Genomic DNA, 19,972 nt, shown 5'->3' on the forward strand with positions numbered 1-19,972 from the left:
GCTCTGTGGGAAAGCCCACCCTTAGCATCAGTCACTACGCTGCGAAGAAGCCCAGACCACATACTGAGCACCTTGTCAGTGCCCTCACTGACTGCCCCCAACTAACGTCCCATCCAAAAGCCAGCTCCAACTGCCAGACATGTGCATGAACTAATCTTCAGATGACTCTGGTCCCCACCTTCATGACATCCCAGCTGATGCCGACTGGAAAAGAAATGTGCTGGCCTCACTCAATGAGCCTTGCCCCAACACAGATTTGTGAACAAAGTAAATGCCGTTTTGAGCCACTAGGCTTTGACGTGGTTTATTATACAATTTGCTGGCAATAAATACCTGGCACAGATACTGATACTAAAAATGCCATTAAAAAAGAACTAAAAGATGTGAGAATGCCTTTCAACCTGGAGGTAAGTGGGATCTGAATGGATGCAGAGAAAGAAATGAAAACCCAAAGGGCTTCATGACATTGTAAACTGAATCCTGATGGCCCTTAAAGAGGCTGCTGGTGACAGCTTCTAGGCAAGAGAAGAAAACAACACTGAAACACAGGGGAAAGGAGACTCTTCCTACGAACCAGCTGAAAGTAACATCAATGAGAGGGATAAGCTATCAAAAAAATAAAAGGGGAAGGACTACTAAATATAAAGGAACCAGGCTCAATTATATTTGGGTTCAATATCTGTTATCTCCTTTACAGCATTTCCACATGTCCAATGGTCACATGATGCTAAAAGAGAGAAACAGCTTCTGGGCTAAGATCAAATCTAGGGTGCTGCCAGGAAAACATGGTCTAAAGGTGAAGCCTGTAGACTGTAAAACCCTTCATTAGGACCATGGGAAGACTTAAGGTGGTGCCTCAAATTCCTTTAAAGATCTTAAGGGCATAAGAAGTTTAAAGGCATCATCCTACAAAGCTTCACGAGAAGCCCAAGGTGCAGAGCTTCTCTCAAAAAAGATTTATGAGGGTAGCTTCTCCAATGACGTGAACCCCAATCCAGTTCACAGGACACTAAAAGCTTTAAAGAGAACCTTGGCAGCAAAAAAAACAGTGCTTGGCCTAACAGAGACCAAGACATACAAATGAGAATAGGCCTTTGGGATTTTCTTAGAAGTTCAATAAAGAGGAAGCTGGCTTAAGAAACATGACTCAGCTACAGACAGAGGTCATTTCTTAGGAAAAGGACAGCACACAGAGCCCAGAGGGTAGAGCAAAGGAGAAGCACTCCTATGGGCAGGACCAAGTCCTCATCAAAGAGCTTGCAGCACCAAACTGGACCTCAGAGCTGCTATGGACTACGGTGCCTCCCACTTCCCATTTCTGAACAGGAGAGTCTAGTCATTCAGCAGAATGGTGGGGGTGGCAGATAACTTGTCCCTTTAGTTCTCAAGTCTTAGTACTGAGAGGGTTGTGCTCACAGGGTCACACTCTAGAAATCACACCCAGAAACCTCATCCCCATGTGCCATCTGTACCCGATGAAGATGGTCAGACCTCTTCTTGAGCCTGGGCCTGACAATGTTAACAACTGAGACTTGTGAAGGAATGGGTAGGGAAAAGGGTACTTTTCATTGGAAGGAATATAAATTGTGGCCAGTGAGTAACTGTGCTAGTTTTTAAATGTACCCATTAGTTTTAAAAAACTTTATTCTGTAAGACAGGTAGAATATAGGCCAAGTATAAGTGACTTGCTTCTATTGAACAGAAGATGATCAAAGTGATGCTGTGTGAACTGCAAAGCGAGGTTAGACAAGGCAGCAGAGCTTCTGCCTGGCTCTCAACCTGGGAACCAGGCTCCATGTTGCGAGGAAGCCCAGGCTGCAAAGAGAGCCTAGGTGTTCAGAGTAGGTGTTTCACTTGTCTGCCTTCACCAAAGTCCAGCTGACCACAGATACCAACTATCAGACATGGGAATGAACACACCTTCACCCGATTCCAGCCCCCGGCCCTCGAGCTACCCCACCTGAAGCCGAGGGGACGAGAAGCCATCCGTCCTGGCCACCTTTTCCTAAGTGTAGATTTTGAACAAAACCAATGTTGTTTATTGAAGCCACTAAACTTAAAGCTGATTAGGAAAAAACAGAAAAATGGATTTTTGAAAAAGAGAAAATAAACAAACATAACTTAAATTCATGTAGAAACTGGTCTCCTATAAACTGGAATATAATAAAAGTTGAGATTTTTAATGAAAATGTTGATGAGAAGCATATAACTAGAAGGAAGACTTAAGAACTATTCATGAAGAAGTTTGTTCAGGGTTCCCTTCAATGACAATTTCTTACAAATAGGCAGGTGTGACTCCTTAGAATTTCTGCTCAAGTTTGAATGCAATGAAGACTAGTAAGCAATGAGACATATGATTTGAACTATAAGAAATAACTAGAAATAGTTTAATTACCAAAATCAGACTTTTGACCTCATCTCAATTTACTAAAATTCTAAAAAGATGGGTAGCTTTGAGTAGTTACTAATCTAGAACTCAATCTTCATTGTCCTCTCCTCAGAGAGAGAAATAAAAGACCACGAGATGCCACTTCTTACTTGCTAGGATGGCTATACTCACAGAGACAGGCAATGACTAGTGTTGACAGGAATGTATAGAAATGGGAACATTTTACATACTTTGGATAAAAATATAAAATGATGCAGCCATGCTGAAAAACAGTATGGCAAGTCCTCAAAAGGTTAAACAGAGTTGCTATGTAATATAGCAGTTCTATTCATAACTGTATTCCCAAAAGAAATGAAAAAATATGTTCGCACCAAAACTTAGACATAAATGTTCACAGCAACATTACTGACATTAGCCAAAAAGTAGAAACAACCCCAAAGGTCCATCAGATGATGAACGGATAAATAAAATGTGGTACGTCCATACAATAGGATATTATTGAGCAATAAAAGCAAGGAAATACTGATACATGTTAGATGTACCTTGAAAATATTACACTAAATGAAAGAAGGCAGTCACAAAGGATCCCATATTGTATGATTTCACTGACATGAAATGTCCAGAAAAGGGACATCTACACAGTCAGGGAGTGGAGTCATGGTTCCCGCAGGCTGGGAAGATCATGAAGGGAAAACTGGCACCCTTCTTTGGAGGGTGATGAAAATGTTCTAACGTGGTAATGCTTGTATAACTCTTTAAACACAATAAAGTTACTGAACTGTACAGTTTAAATGAATGAACTGCATGGTATGTTCATTAGATTTCAACAAACCTGTCACCAAAAACAATGGATGCTTTGGGGTCATTAATGCTGTGCTGCTCAGCTTCAGATCACCAGCCAGGGTTCAAGACAGAGAGAGTCAAGAGTGTGCCCTTTTTATCTCAAAATGATATAGGGAAAAGCTGTCTTTTTTACTGGTGTCTAACCTAAAAAATTAATAGACAAATCTGTGTTTCACTGCTCAAAGCATGGAATGATTTATATTTCCCCAAATTAAGTGATTTTGGGGTTCTAAAACTGATTAAAAATTATCTTATGTTTTAGCCTATTAATTTGAATATCCATTTCAGTTTGACTGGTTTTTAAATCTCCATGGAAACTAAACTCCATTTTCATATTCATTTAACTTCCTTCTTGTCATTTTTAAGAGTTTCTTAAATCTGTAGAAATGTATAGAATGAGTAAGTTCTTTAAGAGCAGATATTTAATAATTAAACAGATATATGTTCTATCAGATAAAACAAACAAATCTTTAAATTATAATTCTTTCTCATTGTTTGAATTTAGTACTCCTTGAAAGCATATTAACTAAATTCTAATCTTAGATAAATATTATGAAGAAAAATTTTATCACATTTAAATATACTGTGATATATGTAATATATGAGTTCTTATAAATAAGTTAATGTCAATTTTTAGTATGCTAGTGTGAAATATTAATTTATTATTAAATATTAATTATAAACCAGAGATCAGTATTCAAGCTGAAGATGAAGAAATATAATATATGAATGTTTTTTGAAAAGACACAAGGGAGAGGGTGGGATGATTTGGGAGAATGCCATTGAAACATGTATAATATCATATACGAAACGAGTCGCCAGTCCAGGTTCAATGCATGATACTGGATGCTTGGGGCTGGTGCACTGGGACGACCCAGAGGGATGGTACAGGGAGGGAGGAGGAAGGAGGGTTCAGGATGGGGAACACATGTATACCTGTGGTGGATTCATTTTGATATATGGCAAAACCAATACAATATTGTAAAGTTAAAAAAATAAAATAAAATAAATAAATAAAAAAGAAAATGAAAAAAAAAACCTACTTTAAAATATTATATACTTATCAACATTCTAAGAAAGTTACCACATTTATCATTTACCCCAAGTTGACCTTTGTGCTCCTTTGTTACTTTACTTTTGCATCTGTTATAAACACTACAGCACATTGATATTAATTTTACCCTCAATAGTCAATTATCTTTTTAAAGATATGTGAAAATGAGATAACATTAATTGTCTTTAAGGAATTATGTATTAAAACATAATTAAAAGATATATAGTATTTGAAAGAAATGTAAAAATGCATAAACATTTGTTTCTACATACATGGTTTCCATTATTAAAGATAAATAAAAATATGACATTGTATCATTCAGCAAAAAAAAAAAAAAGACACAAGACACATTTGTTCCTAGTGACCACAGTCTCTACAAAAAGAAAAGAAAGTAGATACAAAAAACCAACAAGATTCTCACTCAAAATTGAAAAAAACAAGAAAAATCTTTGGAGCCTGAGTTAAGCGGGAAATAACCCTGGCTGAGAGTTTTAGAAGAAAGGAAATCAGAAGAGAGAGAGAGTGTACCAGTCTCTTCAAGACTGTTTTAACAGATGTAGAAATCTTGCCCAGCACATTGTTAACAAAATGCAAAGCAATGTAGAGAAAATTAAAAGAGAAAAATATTAATGAGAATCAGAGAAGAACCCTTTGTATAATCATCCCTTGGCATCCACAGAGGACTGGTTCAAAAATCCCCCAACACTCCGTGGATACAAAATCCACGAATGCTCAAGTCTCCCTAAGCACATCTTCCCTATACTTTCAGTCATCCCTAGATCACTTACATTATCTAAAACAACATAAATGCTTCATACATAGTTATAAATACAGTGTAAACACTATGGAAATAGTTGCCAGCTTGAGACCAATCCAAGTTTTGCTTTTGGGGACTTTCTCAAATTTTTTTTTCCCTGAATACTTTTGATCTTGGGTTGGCTGAATCTACAGATGATGAGGGTTAACCATACTCAGCAAAAAAACAGAAGCAGTTTTTTATCTTACTGATCAAAACATGGTCATTAATTTTATTATTCTTTAAGTTACACATAGATTTTTGTATGTACATTTTATAACTAAAATTTGGGGGCAAAAAGAAAATATAAGCCAAATCAAGATACTTTTTAATGTTGTTCAACAATAATACAGGTAGGTTTTTAGATAATAAATTCCTTGAATGATGAAGGGAAGGAACACAATTAAAAGAAGGCAGGATTACCAAAAAGAACAAAGATACTTTGCAGAAGTAAAAATTCAGCATAGATGATGAGGAAGAGAGTGACGTTACTATATGCAGAGGCACGGTTGTTTTAGAAATCATTACACGGTTTTAGAAATCATTACAGATAAGTATAACACTGTTGCACTCAAAAACATTTCAGATTGTGCTAACTTTCCACAGTAAACTTTGAAATAGGATAATGTGTTTAATTATGAAAATACACATAAAAATGAATTTGTGTCTAAGGTTTTAAATAAAATAAAATTATACTTTTATTCATAGTTGAGATTATCAGAAATATTAAAATCTTACCCAGTAGTCTCTTTTTCTAACTCACTGTTTTTCTTCTTTTCTTGGTCCAAGCTATTTTCCAGAGATTGTTTTAATTCAATGTATTTCTTTAATTGTTCCTTTTCATCCTCAGACTTAGAAAAAAACAATTTAAGAAAATTATTTTTAAACACCTAGAGAGACTTATTCTTTCTTAAAAATATTATTTCTCATGAGTTCACAAGTTAATATGAATCTATAGTAAACACAGTTTTTAAACCTGATTGATGCCAATAACAGATTTCAAAATTGATAATTTTTCTTAAAACAACTTAAAATGATTTTTCATTTCACCATTTTTCTGGAATTTAAATTGCCAACATTAAAAAAAAAAATTGCCAACATTTATTTGTTAAAAATAGACACTTTTACACATAAAATACTAAATGTTAATGAAAGTTTTTTTAAAGACTACCTATTTACATTTTACTTTCTAGAGATGCTCTAAAATAATTTTCATCAATGGTTCAAGATATTCCAGGTTTTGTTAAGTCACACTTTACTAAAATAATCTTTGAAAAATTCCCATGCAACCCCCATCTCTTAAAAAAAAAAAATCCAACAAATGAAAAATACATTCGTTCAGACAAATGGTTCTATACAGACATAGTATTCATTCTTAATGAAGAGAACAAACTATAATATTTAAAATGATTCATTCTCAAAAATCTCACAGAAAGATCTGGATTACAAAAGAAACTCAAAATTCTCAATCAAATCATTACTCAAATTTCTGGACTCAATGTTCAAAGCAGCATTATTAACAATAATCAGAAGGTGGAATTTCATTGACAGATGAATGAACAAACAAAATGTGGTCTATATAAAATATTGCTTTTGGACTGTCACAATTTTTAAAGTAAAATCTCACTATAAAAATCATTAATTTTATGAATTCAGTCGACTTCTTCTATAGAGGAATCACAGTACTAGTAGCAAGCAGTATCAATAAAAATACAATAAGCTAATCAATGAGACTTTTCACATTGTCCAAAATATTCTTATATGTTACTAGCAAAAAAAAATTAAAATCCTTTCTCAGTATGACAGAAATTAAGAGGTTGACTTACCAATCTTGTACTTAACAGGTTTTTCTGAAGCTGTTCAATTCTGGCTGCTTGCTTTTTGACTGTAGTTTGTAACTCGGCATTTTCAATTTCAAGTCTAAAATGCAGATTTTAAAATAATTATTCTCACACATAGGTTTTTTTTTTAAGATTTTTTTTAGATGTAGACCATTTTTAAAGTCTTTATTGAATTGACTGCAATATTGCTTTTGTCATATGTTTTGTTTTTTTGGCTGTGAGGCACATGGGGTCCTAGCTCCCCAACCAGAGATCAAACCCCCACCCTCTGCCTTGGAAGGCACAGTTTAACCCCTGGACTGTCACGGCATTCTTTCACACATAGATTTTTAAAATATCACACTGTTTTTGAACAAACGTCTGCAGGTTCAATTACATAGGTTCTTAGAATTTTGAAAAGTAGATGATTTGGCCACTGTACTGTTTTTCTATTTGTGACTAATCACCTTCCCTGGTGGCTCAGATGGTAAAGAATCTGCTGGCAATGCAGGAGACCCAGGTTTGATCCCTGAGTCAGGAAGATCCCCTGGAGAAGGGAATGGCAACCCACTCCAGGATTCTTGCCTGGAGAAGTCCATGGACAAAGGAGCCTGGAAGGCTAGAGTCCATGGGGTTATGAAGAGTCAGACATGACTGAGCAATTAAAACTTTCACTTTTCACTTGTGGATAATGTGCAAGATATGGAAATAATGGGGGAAAATTATGCATCTCAAAACAGCTCAAAGCTGATATGTTACACAGCTTCACGATAATGTGTTTATTATTACTATTGATCTAGTCTCATATTATACTGTTTATCTGTAAATCGTACTTTTGGACGTGATCCTGTGTTTTCTCAGCACATCGCACAGCCTCTGTAAGTTGATCCTGTGCTTCTTGCAACTAAAAAAAAAGGAAAGAAAAAACAACTGTTTTAACTACTAATAACCTAGTAAATCCGCCATCATTGGTTTTTGTCTCTTTTGTCTGCTTATTGTTAACAGCTGCTTTCCTGCCATACAGCATAGATGAGTTGTTACAACAGACACCTTACAGTCCACAAAGGGAAAATATTTCCTGTCTGCCCTCTGCAGGTTACTGACCTCTCCACTCCCTCTGCACTCAAACACAACATCATCAATGCTTTAAATCAGATTTTCTCAAATAAACACACAAATTTATAAACTACTCAAATGGGGAAAGACAGAAAACTACCTTATGGGAAACAAATTTTTTTTTTTTTATTTGGGCTCCACATCGGCCATCACTTTAAATATCCACATATGTAAATGACCACAGATCTTCCAGTGGTTATGAGAGCTAATACTGCTGTTGGTGACAACCGGATGCTTCAGGGACTAGTGTGAGAGGCAGTAGCTACACAGGAGCCAGAATGTGTGGGCCTGTGTCACAGTTTCATCAGTTCTGAGCTGTGTGTCCTGGAGCAAATCACTTAACCTTTCTGTATCTCAGTTTCTCCATCCATAAAATGGAGATAATGGTAGCATCAATCTCAGTGGGATGTTTGGGCTACAGTCCAACAGCACGGCATTTCTGAGGGGAGGAAACAGTTCCAGGGAAGCTGAGGCGTTCGCCAAAGGCCCCAGAGCTTTGGATGGCACAGCCAGAACTGTGGCTGAGGACTCCCAGCGGCCAGGCCTCTTGATCCTGGCCTCTCTCACCAGGTACATGTGTGGACAACTAGAATAAAAAATATGCCTGAGGGCTTCCCTGGTGGCTCCGTGGTAAAGAATCTGCCTGCCAGTGCTGGACATGCAGGTGTGATCCCTGCTATGGGAAGATCCCACATGCTATGGAGCCCATGTGCCACAACTGCCGAGCCTATGCTCTTGATCCTGGAACACACAATGCCGAGCTCACATACTGCAACCACTGAAGCCCGTGAGCCTGTGCCCCACAACAAGAGGAGCCACTGGAGTGAGAAGCCCACACACCACTAGTTATGGCCCACGCTCACCCGAACTAGGGAAAAGCCCACACACAAAGATCCAACACAGCCAAAAATAAATACAATTGTTTGCCTTAAAAATGCATATCTGACAAAGAATCTGTACTCAAATTGTCCAAGAATACTAGAGCAAACAAGCCCATTCATAATTGGTAAAGATTGAAATAGATACCTGGCCACAGAGGGTATACTGATAGTAAACTATCCTACAGAAACATACTCAGGATACTGGTGGGACGCATGCACAGCCCCCTTTGGAAGACAGTCTGACAGTTTTTTTCAGTAACCACATGGGACAAGCACTGAATTCTATACATGACAAGTGGTGGAAGCCAGGTGTTTTACCATTGGAATGGGAAGTTACAGAGAAACAAAAGGAAAGGTTCCAAGATCCATGGAGACATCATCACAAATTACCTTTAACTGAATATGTTCAAAGGTAAGCTGGAATACATGTATATATTTCCAAGTATTATCAGCTGAGCATCTTTAGCTCCTACATGTATGTTTTACATAATATTCTCTAATGAAAGGGAACAGGGAATGTCCCTGGTGGTCCGGTGGTAAAGGATCTGCCTACCAATGCAGGAAACACGGGTTCAGTCCCTGGTGCTAGAAGATTCCACATGCCCAGAGGCATCTAAGCCCCTGTACAACTACTGAAGTACTTGCATGCTCCAGAGCCCAAGTTCTGCAACCAGAGAAACTGCTGCAATGAGAAGCCATGGCATGGCAACTAGAGGGCAGCCTCTGCTCACTACAACTAGACATCTAGCAACAAAGACCCAGCATAGTCAAAAATAATTCAATGTTAAAAAAAATAAAAGGACAGAAGTTCTTTGAATAAATGACGGAGATTAGGGATGAGGCAGTAAATATATGAGCCAGGATAATCTTAAAGTATGAGAAAGTAAAGAAAGTAAAGACAACCATCAACCTGTCCCAACTGATAAAAATGAATGATTACACAGTTTTATAAATGGTATAAATGGACAACCACCCAAAGGGATGAGATTAAAACACCATGAGAATTTCTGCAGTGAAGATAGATTTTGACCAAAGCATCATGCTGCCAGCCAGGTGCTGCCTTTCCTTTCTACCATCAGAATGCTCTTCAGTATCCAGACAGGCAAACATCAATTAAGAAAGAACCCTTTGCCCTTTGCTGTTGGCAAAGGAAGTGGTGATCCCAGAATGCCAAGCCTCTGCTCTCACCAGGATGACGAGGTCTGGGGTGACAGTCAGGCTACTGCAGCTTAAAGTGAGCAGAATCAATTCCATATTTAACCCCGTTTCTCCTTTGACATTTCTCTGGCAAAATTGGTCTTCAAAGCACAAGGATTTAGAAAATGAGAAGCATTTTCCAGAGACAAAGAAAAAGAAGAAGAAACCAAGAGCTATAAACAAGGGGAACAAAGAAGCTGTTATCAGTATCCTTTCCATGTCTAAGTGGCCTTTCATTCCTGGGTGTCAGGGTAACAAATCCACCCCACAAGTGAGGTCAATTATCCCCTCTTGCAGTGAAAGGATGAAAGTCACAATACGATTCAAAACTCTTGCTTAGAAAAGTGGAAAATCAAGTTTTGCCACATAAGAATCCTCAATAATCATTTTCTTTCTTTTGGATCTCAGTGTCAGAGCTAGAGCTCAGTGCTGGGCTCTGGAGTCGTGATTCATTCCCGTTTCCTCTGGTCCCAATGACAGCAACAGGCAGAGTATTTGCAGGTATGAGGTTCAGGCTGGGGATGAAGAGACCCCTAGGTGTGTTACCATGTCTCTGTAGCTCTGCTCTCCAGCAAATGAGATACAGAATGGGGCTTAGTCTCTGCCTCTACCCTGATAAGCTGTACATGAAAACCTAGATCCACCTGCAGTTCAGTTTTTTCATCAGAGAAATGGTGTGGGTCTGTTAGTTGCTCAGTCATGTCTGACTCTGTTACCTCATAGACTGTAGCCTATCAGGCTTCTCTGTCCATGTTCTTCAGGCAAGAATACTAGAGTGGGTTGCCATTTCCTTCTCCAGGGGATCTTCCCTACCCAGGGGTCGAACCTGAGTCTCCCACGTTGCAGGCAGATTCTTTACCTCTGAGCCACCAGTAAAGGTCATTAAAAATTGATATTATCTTTTGATATTGATATTCTGGAAGCCTCCCCAACTGCTCAATTCAACGAGCTTTCCTTAACCTGTATTTACATATATATGCTGTAAGATCCAGAAGTGTGTGTGTGTGTATGTTTGTATAACTGGGGATAGTGGAAGGTGATGGGAATAGATGGTAACGTGGTACTACTCCCATATTTCCAACATGGTAAAATGATCAGGGTCAATAAGGACTTTGGTCAGCCTAGGTCATCATACATACAAAGAAAAAGCCAGTGAATCAAGAAAAGAAGTCTGCATGGTCTTAGGAGAAGAGAATGTGCACAGAAGAAGACAAAAAGGAAGGTAAGAATTAGTTGCTCAATCGTATCCAGCTCTTTGTGACCCTATGGACTGTAGCCTGCCAGGCTCCTCTGTCCATGGAATTCTCCAGGCAAGAATATTGGAGTGGTTGCCATTTCCTCCTTCAGGGGATCTTCCAGAGCCAGGGATTGAACCCAGGTCTCCTGCATTGAAGGCAGATTCTTTACCACCTGAGCCACCAGGGAAGCAGAGGAAGACAAACTCAGTAACAATTTAAAAAACAGCACTAGGCGATTCTCCCTACAGCCCAATGGCTCCCCAAATTGGTATTTTCAGCCCTGACCTCTGCCTGGAACTCTAGATGAAGACTTAAATGATTTCACAGGCATCTCAAATGAACTTGCTTAGAAGAGAGTTCTTGACTCTACCTTCCCACATCCAGACCGGCTCATCTTTCAAGCACCCCATCTCAGAAAAGGGCAACACAATCCACTTGGTTACTTAAGCCAAAAATCTAGGGATGTTCCCAGGTCTCTTTCTTTCATCTTCCTCAGGGTCTTCGATGCTACATTCACAATGCACCTTAATCCATTCTCTTCTCCACATCTCTACAACTCCACCACCATCAAGTCTGGGCCACCATGAATTTCTGTTTTACCATTGTCGTATCCACCCTGATCCCAGACTTGCAAAGAGTTGGATGTGACTGAGTGAATTTTTTTTTTTTTTGGATTTTTATTTTATTTATTTTTTTTTAATTTTTTTTGATGTTTGCAAAGCTTTTTTTTTTTTAAGCTTTTATTTTTAAACTTTACATAATTGTATTAGTTTTACCAAATATCAAAATGAATCCACCACAGGTATACATGTGTTCCCCATCCTGAACCCTCCTCCCTCCTCCCTCCCCATACCATCCCTCTGGGTCGTCCCAGTGCACTAGCCCCAAGCATCCAGTATTGTGCATCGAACCTGGACTGGCATCTCGTTTCATACATGATATTTTACATGTTTCAATGCCATTCTCCCAAATCTTCCCACCTATGTGTGTGCATGTGTTAGTCACTCAATCACATCCAACTCTTTTGCAACCCTATGGACTGTAGCCCATCAGGCTCCTCTGTCCATGGGATTTCCATCCAAGAATTCTGGAGTGGATTGCATGCCCTCCTCCAGGGGATCTTCCCAACCCAGGGATCAAATTTGCACTGCAGGCAAATTCTTTACCATCTGAGCCAATATAGACCAGATCAAAGTATCCCTAAGCTTAAAGTTTTCCAATGATTTCCCACTGCACTCGGAAAAAAGTTCCAAATTCCTTCGAGTCAGAAAAGCCTCAATGATCCCCCCTACCCCCCACTGTCTTTCCAACTCATCCCACAACTCTCTGTTCATTCACTGGGCTCAGGACAAGTTAGTCTTGTCTCTGTTCCTCAGATGTTCCAAGGTTAGTCCTGGGCCGGGGCCTTTGCATCAGCCTGCAATGTGTCCCCTCATATCTTGGCAGGGCGGGGGCCTCTGGTACTCTGAGTGATGTCACCAGCTCAGATGAACCATGCCAGAAGACCACCCATTCACTCACTATTATGGAGACTTACTGTAATTCACTGTGTAGCTCATGTTACTTGTTGATAGATTTCTTGTTTATTTCTTTGTTTACTGCCTGTCCTGCTCTGTGAAAAGAGAATCTCTGTGAGACAGCAGGGATCTTTCAATCCACCCTGTTTCCTGTTCTGGCATGTGGAAGTCATGCAACAAATACTTGTTGTTTGAATTGAAAAAGGAATGAACTCCAGACCACCAAAAGTGAACTAAATAGCCTTATTTTGGAGGAGCATTCATTTCAACTGAATCCCAAGACTGTCCCACAAAAATCTGCTGAAGTTCAGAAGTGCACCAACCAGGTCAAAGGGAATGAGGAGAGACTGGGTAAGCCCAGCAGAAAATCCTGAATCCTTTTCTAAAGGATCCCAATTGTCTGGACTTCCAAAGGCCTCAAGATCCCCTGGAGAAGGAAAGGGCAACCCACTCCAGTATTCTTGCCTGAAGAATCCCATGAACAGAGGAGCCTGGTGGGCTCCAGTCCATGGGGTCTCAAAGAGTTGGACACGACTGAGAGACTAAACAGCAGCAGTGACTCATGAATTATCACAAATTCCAGAGCAGAAAACAAGCTGTGCTCTCCTCCTTTCCCCCACGTTCTAATTTAGCTGCATCTTCTTGGGCTTGTGCCAGGATGGCAGACGATGAGTGCTGTTAGCATATAATTTGGGGAGACGTGAAAAGCAAGCAGACAGCCTGGCAGATGGAAGCACACCCACCTTGCAAGGGGAACAGATTTGGACCTTCCTTCTGCAGTTTCCTCTGCTGTGGGTATAGAAGATGAGCACAGGCTCTGAGAAAGATGGTGGAGTTAGCAGTTTCTCTAGGACTCTTTTCCCTGGATTTACCCCTCACCTTCCACCTCATAGGCAAGGAAAACTTAAGGTGCTAACACCAAGGCTTTAATTTCTACCCACTTAAGTCATTCCAGGCACGCGATGCAGGAACCATTATGCCTCTTTTCTTTCCCTTTTCTCTTCATCACTTTTCCACCCTCTTTTCCTCAGGTCAAGCTCTGTGCCCTCTCCCACTGTATTTTCCTTGTCTTCCTACTTCTTTTTCTACCCCATCCCTCTGTGTGATCCCCTCTCTCTTCCCAGTCTTCCCACTTATGTCTTTCCTCTTATCATATGGGGAAAAGATCCAACTATTTTCTACAACATTCTGGATTATTTTGTTTTTAAAAGGAATTTGGAAAAAGCCTAGATTTTGTTTTATGAAACACCTTTCCCATTAATTTAGACGCATATTTACGTGATCACCCAGAAACTGGCTTTTTAACTAGCTGTGACTCTAATAAAAGTTAAAAAGCAAGGCCTGTTGTAATTCTACTATGGCGGGCTTGCTATTTTCCTCCTGGTGAAACAATTTCCAGCAACGTTGTTATTAAGGACTAAAAAGATTTACCCAAAGTAAAGGTCACATAAAATTGTCAAATGACCTCCACGGATAGATACGACAACAAAGTGCCTAGCGGTGGAAAAGCAGTTACAGGAGGTTTCCTTCATTGCTACCTTATGATCCTCAGAGAGAAGAGTGGGCGCGGGTGAGCATGGAGGAAGGAGGGCGGGGAGAAAGAAAAAGACTGGAGAAATGAAAGAGATGCGGGTGGAGACCAGGCTGGGTAGAGCTGCGCGGTGGGTGTGGACAGGACTGGAGTGCAGGCAGGAGTGAAGGGCACCCACTGGAGGCAGCCAGCCGCTCTGCCTTTTCTGCGCGGTCCCAAACCTTCAGCTCTCTCTAACCTTGCATACCACCTCGGCAAACCAGATCAGATCAGATCAGTCTCTCAGTCGTGTCCAACTCTTTGCGACTCCATGAATCGCAGGACGCCAGGCCTCCCTGTCCATCACCAACTCCTGGAGTTCACTCAGACTCATGTCCATCGAGTCAGTGATGCTATCCAGTCATCTCATCCTCTGTCGTCCCCTTCTCCTCCTGCCCCCAATCCCTCCCAGCATCAGAGTCTTTTCCAATGAGTCAACTCTTCGCATGAGGTGGCCAAAGTACTGGAGTTTCAGCTTTAGCATCATTCCTTCCAAAGAAATCCCAGGGCTGATCTCCTTGCAGTCTAAGGGACTCTCAAGAGTCTTCTCCAACACCACAGTTCCAAAGCATCAATTCTTCGGCACTCAGCCTTCTTCACAGTCCAACTCTCACATCCATACATGACCACAGGAAAAACCATAGCCTTGACTAGATGAACTTTTGTTGGCAAAGTAATGTCTCTGCTTTTGAATAATCTATCTAGGTTGGTCATAACTTTCCTTCCAAGGAGTAAGCGTCTTTTAATTTAATGGCTGCAGTCACCATCTGTAGTGATTTTGAAGCCCAGAAAAATAAAATCTGATATTGTTTGCCATGAGTTAATCACTGCTTTCTCCACATTCCAGAAGGACGGCTAGGAGCCAGGGGTTATAACTCCACTTCACCCCCAGAAGCCTATCGACTATTTCTTACAGCTTTTTATTATATTCTCCCTAAGAGAAAGTGTGGGGCGGGGGTGGGGGTGGGAGTAGAATTAACATTCTCCACGTTACTACATTCCAGCAAGGATGGAAAGTCCTTAGGGAGTGATGTCTGGGCAACTACAGCTGACCGCACCTTTGATTCAGCTTTGCAGGGAGTTACTGTGGGATATTTCAGAAAATTCATCATAGGAACATGAAAAAATCATGCCGTTTAACCTGATTCTCAAGTTCTTGATTCTTGAAAACTAGGGCTAATATGAACCGTGAACTTCCTGATGTTCAAGCTGGTTTTAGAAAAGGCAGAGGAACCAGAGATCAAATTGCCAACATCCGCTGGATCATGGAAAAAGCAAGACAGTTCCAGAAAAACATCTATTTCTGCTTTATTGACTATGCCAAAGCCTTTGACTGTGTGGATCACAATAAACTGTGGAAAATTCTTCAAGAGATGGGAATACCAGACCAGCTGATCTGCCTCTTGAGAAATTTGTATCCAGGTCAGGAAGCAACAGTTAGAACTGGACATGGAACAACAGACTGGTTCCAAATAGGAAAAGGAGTACGTCAAGGCTGTATAGTCACCCTGCTTATTTAACTTCTATGCAGATTACATCATGAGAAACGCTGGGCTGGAAGAAGCACAAGCTGGAATCAAGATTGCTGGGAGAAATATCAATAACCTCAGATATGCAGATGACACCACCCTTATGGCAGAAAGTGAAGAGGAACTCAAAAGCCTCTTGATGAAAGTGAAAGTGGAGAGTGAAAAAGTTGGCTTAAAGCTCAACATTCAGAAAACAAAGATCATGGCATCTGGTCCCATCACTTCATGGGACATAGATGGGGAAACAGTGTCAGACTTTATTTTTCTGGGCTCCAAAATCACTGCAGATGGTGACTGCAGCCATGAAATTAAAAGACGCTTACTCCTTGGAAGGAAAGTTATGGCCAACCTAGATAGCATATTCAAAAGCAGAGACATTACTTTGCCAACAAAGGTCCATCTAGTCAAGGCTATGGTTTTTCCTGTGGTCATGTATGGATGTGAGAGTTGGACTGTGAAGAAGGCTGAGCGCTGAAGAATTGATGCTTTTGAACTGTGGTGTTGGAGAAGACTCTTGAGAGTCCCTTGGACTCCAAGGAGATCCAACCAGTCCATTCTGAAGGAGATCAGCCCTGGGATTTCTTTGGAAAGAATGATGCTAAAGCTGAAACTCCAGTACTTTGGCCACCTCATGCGAAGAGTTGACTCATTGGAAAAGACTCTGATGCTGGGAGGGATTGGGGGCAGGAGGAGAAGGGGACGACAGAGGATGAGATGGCTGGATGGCATCACTGACTCCATGGACGTGAGTCTGGGTGAACTCTGGGAGTTGGTGATGGACAGGGAGGCCTGGCGTGCTGTGATTCATGGGGTCGCAAAGAGTCGGACATGACTGAGCGATTGAACTGAACTGAGGGCTAATACTACTACCTACCACCCAGAGCTGTTTTGAAGGTTAAATGAGAGGCCGCAAGTGGCATACAGTAGGTGCTCAGTAATTGTTGGTTCCCACTCCCATCTCACACCACCTCATCCCATGTCCCTTAAAAAAGATGAGATGGTAAGTTCATTTCTTCCCACTGCTTGGCCTGCAATCAATATAAACTGCCCGTACATGGTTCCTTCCCGGCGCCTCGGTAACTGCGTATTTTACTAGGTTCCTGACAGTTCAGTGCAGCTGCTTTGACGTAGGAGCATTTTGACAACAGCCTCTAACACCATCATTGTCTTTCACCTTCAGAACCATCTCCTCCCTTGGCCCCTGAGGCTCCCATGGATGCTACCCTTCTCCCATCCCCAGATGGATCTCAGTTTTGCACATTACATAGGAACAAGATGAACACCCGGGGAACAACAATGATTTTACATCGGACACTGTAGAATTCTGTGGAGGGAGGAACCGCCCTTTGCACTTTTGTGTAGAGCAGTCTCATGGTTAAAGAAGGTGGATATCTGTGATGAAATCTTCCACCTGAAGTGTCTAATGCTGACCTTTGCCCCAGGCTTCTTCCCTTGGGGTGTCATCTGGGGCTGGTCCAAGGAAGGTACTCTGGAATTAAGCTCCACAAATTCCACCTTATCTTCCAACTTAATTTTTAACTCCAAACAGATAAGCATGGCTCTTATGTTTTTATTCTAGAGTTCTACCAAGAGATAAAGAGTTCCAAGAAAAAGGTACTTTAGGGGTTTTGAAGCAGGGATAGTCACTAGGTCATATTCAACTCTTTGTCACACCATGGACCCACTAGGCTTCTCTGTCCATGGGGTTTCCCAGGCAAGAATACTGGAGTAGGTTGCCATTTCCTTCTGGGATAATGAGAAATGAAGTTTCTAAAGTCTGAAAATGGAGACTCATTTTTGCAAGAGATTCTCTGTCAGTTGATTTTCTTTCTCTTCTTGAATGTTATACAGGTATAAAAGAACACTTTCCAGATGAGTAAACTTTACCATTTAAAAATTAATGCAGTGTCTAACTCTAAATGTATTTCAAGATGCATTTCAGATTTTTTACATTACCATAATGGTAGCATTATGCCAGCAAAATACTGGAATATTAATATATCAAAACATTGAAACATCAGAAGGTGGGATTGCCGTCTGTACTCTTTAAGGACAAAGATCCACTCTATCTAATGGTTGAAGAGTCTTGTATTGATCCGATGACAGAGTCAGACCCTTCCCTGTTCCCTCTGCCTCTTTCTCTATGAAGCCCCCCATTGGGATAGACCACCAAGCTGCTGAAAGCAATGCTGTCCGTGGATTCAAATTCTATTAAATGATTAGATTTCTTGCCTTTGGAGGTGACTTCCTCATCTAACGCAACATGCAACCTAAAACTCTGACACTAGGGGGGCGTGATTGCCCTCCCGATGTCTGATTAGACCGCGGGCAGGAAGCTATGCTCTCATTCACAGCTGAGGGCTCACAGTGGATAGAATGAACCGTCACAGATGACTTTTAAAAACAGTAGCCATTGAAACATGTATAATATCATGTATGAAACAAGTTGCCAGTCCAGGTTCAATGCACGATACTGGATGCTTGGGGCTGGTGCACTGGGATGACCCAGAGGGATGGTATGGGGAGGGAGGAGGGAGGAGGGTTCAGGATGGGGAACACATGTATACCTGTGGTGGATTCATTTCGATATTTGGCAAAACTAATACAATATTGTAAAGTTTAAAAATAAAATAAAATTAAAAATAAATAAATAAATAGAAGAATCTAAAAAAAAAGTAGCCAACAATTACCCCTCGTGAATTTTTTTTTTTAGAGAAAAATATCCAGTTCAGTGGCTTTTAAAATTAAGAACATAACTAAGGAAATTAAACCTTCATTTACTGAACATTCTCCAATATGTGACAATTATTAGTATTCACTTTTTATTATACTTTATTTTCAGGAAAAAACAAAAGATGGTATGGGGCCATAAGCCAAAGACAGAAGGAGAAAGAGAGAAGGTAGGAGAGAAGAAGGGCTTTCCAGACTGCACTAGTGGTAAAGAACCTGCCTACCAAAGCAGGGGACATAAGAGACAGGGATTTGATCCCTGCGTCAGGAACATCCCCTGAAGGAGGGCATGGCAACCCACTTCAGTATTCTTGCCTGGAGTATCCCATGGACAGAGGAGTCTGGCGGGCTACAGTCCATGGGGCCTCAAAGAGTCAGACATGACTGAGTAACTTAGCACATGAGCACATGAGAGGAGAAATGGGAGAGACATGGATCAGGGAGGAAGAGTCAGAACAGAGCAGGAGTCAGAATCCTAAGTGGGCAGCAAGAGTGTCAGAGAAAAGGGAGGGAAAAAAAGGGAGGAAAAGTTTAGAACGATTTTTCATTTTTCTCAGTCCACTTTGACAATGTGAACACTGTGGGCTTTTCCCCATAAAATAGACATATTCTTGTATATTCAAGGGAACCATGAACCATAGGTTCAGAACTCCTGGTTTAATGGAGTTCCCTGGAGGCCGAGTGGTTAGGATTCTGGGTTTCACTGCCATATCCCACTTTCAATCCCTGCTGAGGGAATTAAGACCCCACAAGCTGAGTGGTGCAGCCAAAAAAGAGCTCCTGGTTTAAACAAGACTGTTGTTGCTTAGTCACTCAGTTGTGTCCAACTCTTTTGTGATCCCATGGGCTGTAGTCCACCAGGTTTCTCTATCCATGAGATTTTCCAGACAAAAATACCAGTGTGGGCTATTTCCTTCTGGGGATCTTCCCAACCCAGGGATCAAACCCAAGTCTCCTGCTTGGCAGGTGGATTCTTTAACACTGAGCCAGCAGGGAAGCCTTAAACAGAGCTACAGAGGAGCAAAAGCAAAGAGAAAGATGCCATGAGGCAGAAACATGGAGAAATGGGCAAAAAGAGCCTCAAGGAAAGAAAGGAAGATGGGCATTCCCCTCCCCACCCCAGCTTCTCTCTCATCTAAACACGCCCCACGTTCAAAGGGAGCACCGTGGTCTTAAGACTTGATGATAGGAGCCATTCTAGAATGACATCAGATGGGAGCCACCCCCCTGAGCAGTGGTACCTTAGCAAATCACTCGCCTCTCAAGACCTAGTGAAGGGACTCCCACAGATG

At 40.9% G+C, this 19,972-nt stretch overlaps 1 protein-coding gene across 1 annotated transcript in view; it reads right to left on the bottom strand.

The window, feature by feature from the left end:
- Positions 1-6,919: 6,919 nt before the first annotated feature.
- The window catches only part of LOC109558301 (frizzled-3-like), a 100,605-nt gene continuing 87,552 nt past the window's right edge, over positions 6,920-19,972 (bottom strand). The window contains exons 7-8 of the mRNA XM_070788570.1: positions 7,736-7,806; positions 6,920-7,002 (exon numbers count right to left, since the gene is read on the bottom strand). Coding sequence (XP_070644671.1) covers positions 6,920-7,002; positions 7,736-7,806 — 154 coding nt within the window. The remainder of the gene's footprint in view (positions 7,003-7,735; positions 7,807-19,972) is intronic.

This window comes from Bos indicus, chromosome 5 (genome assembly GCF_029378745.1).
Source record: "Bos indicus isolate NIAB-ARS_2022 breed Sahiwal x Tharparkar chromosome 5, NIAB-ARS_B.indTharparkar_mat_pri_1.0, whole genome shotgun sequence".
Classification (NCBI taxonomy): Eukaryota; Metazoa; Chordata; class Mammalia; order Artiodactyla; family Bovidae; genus Bos; species Bos indicus.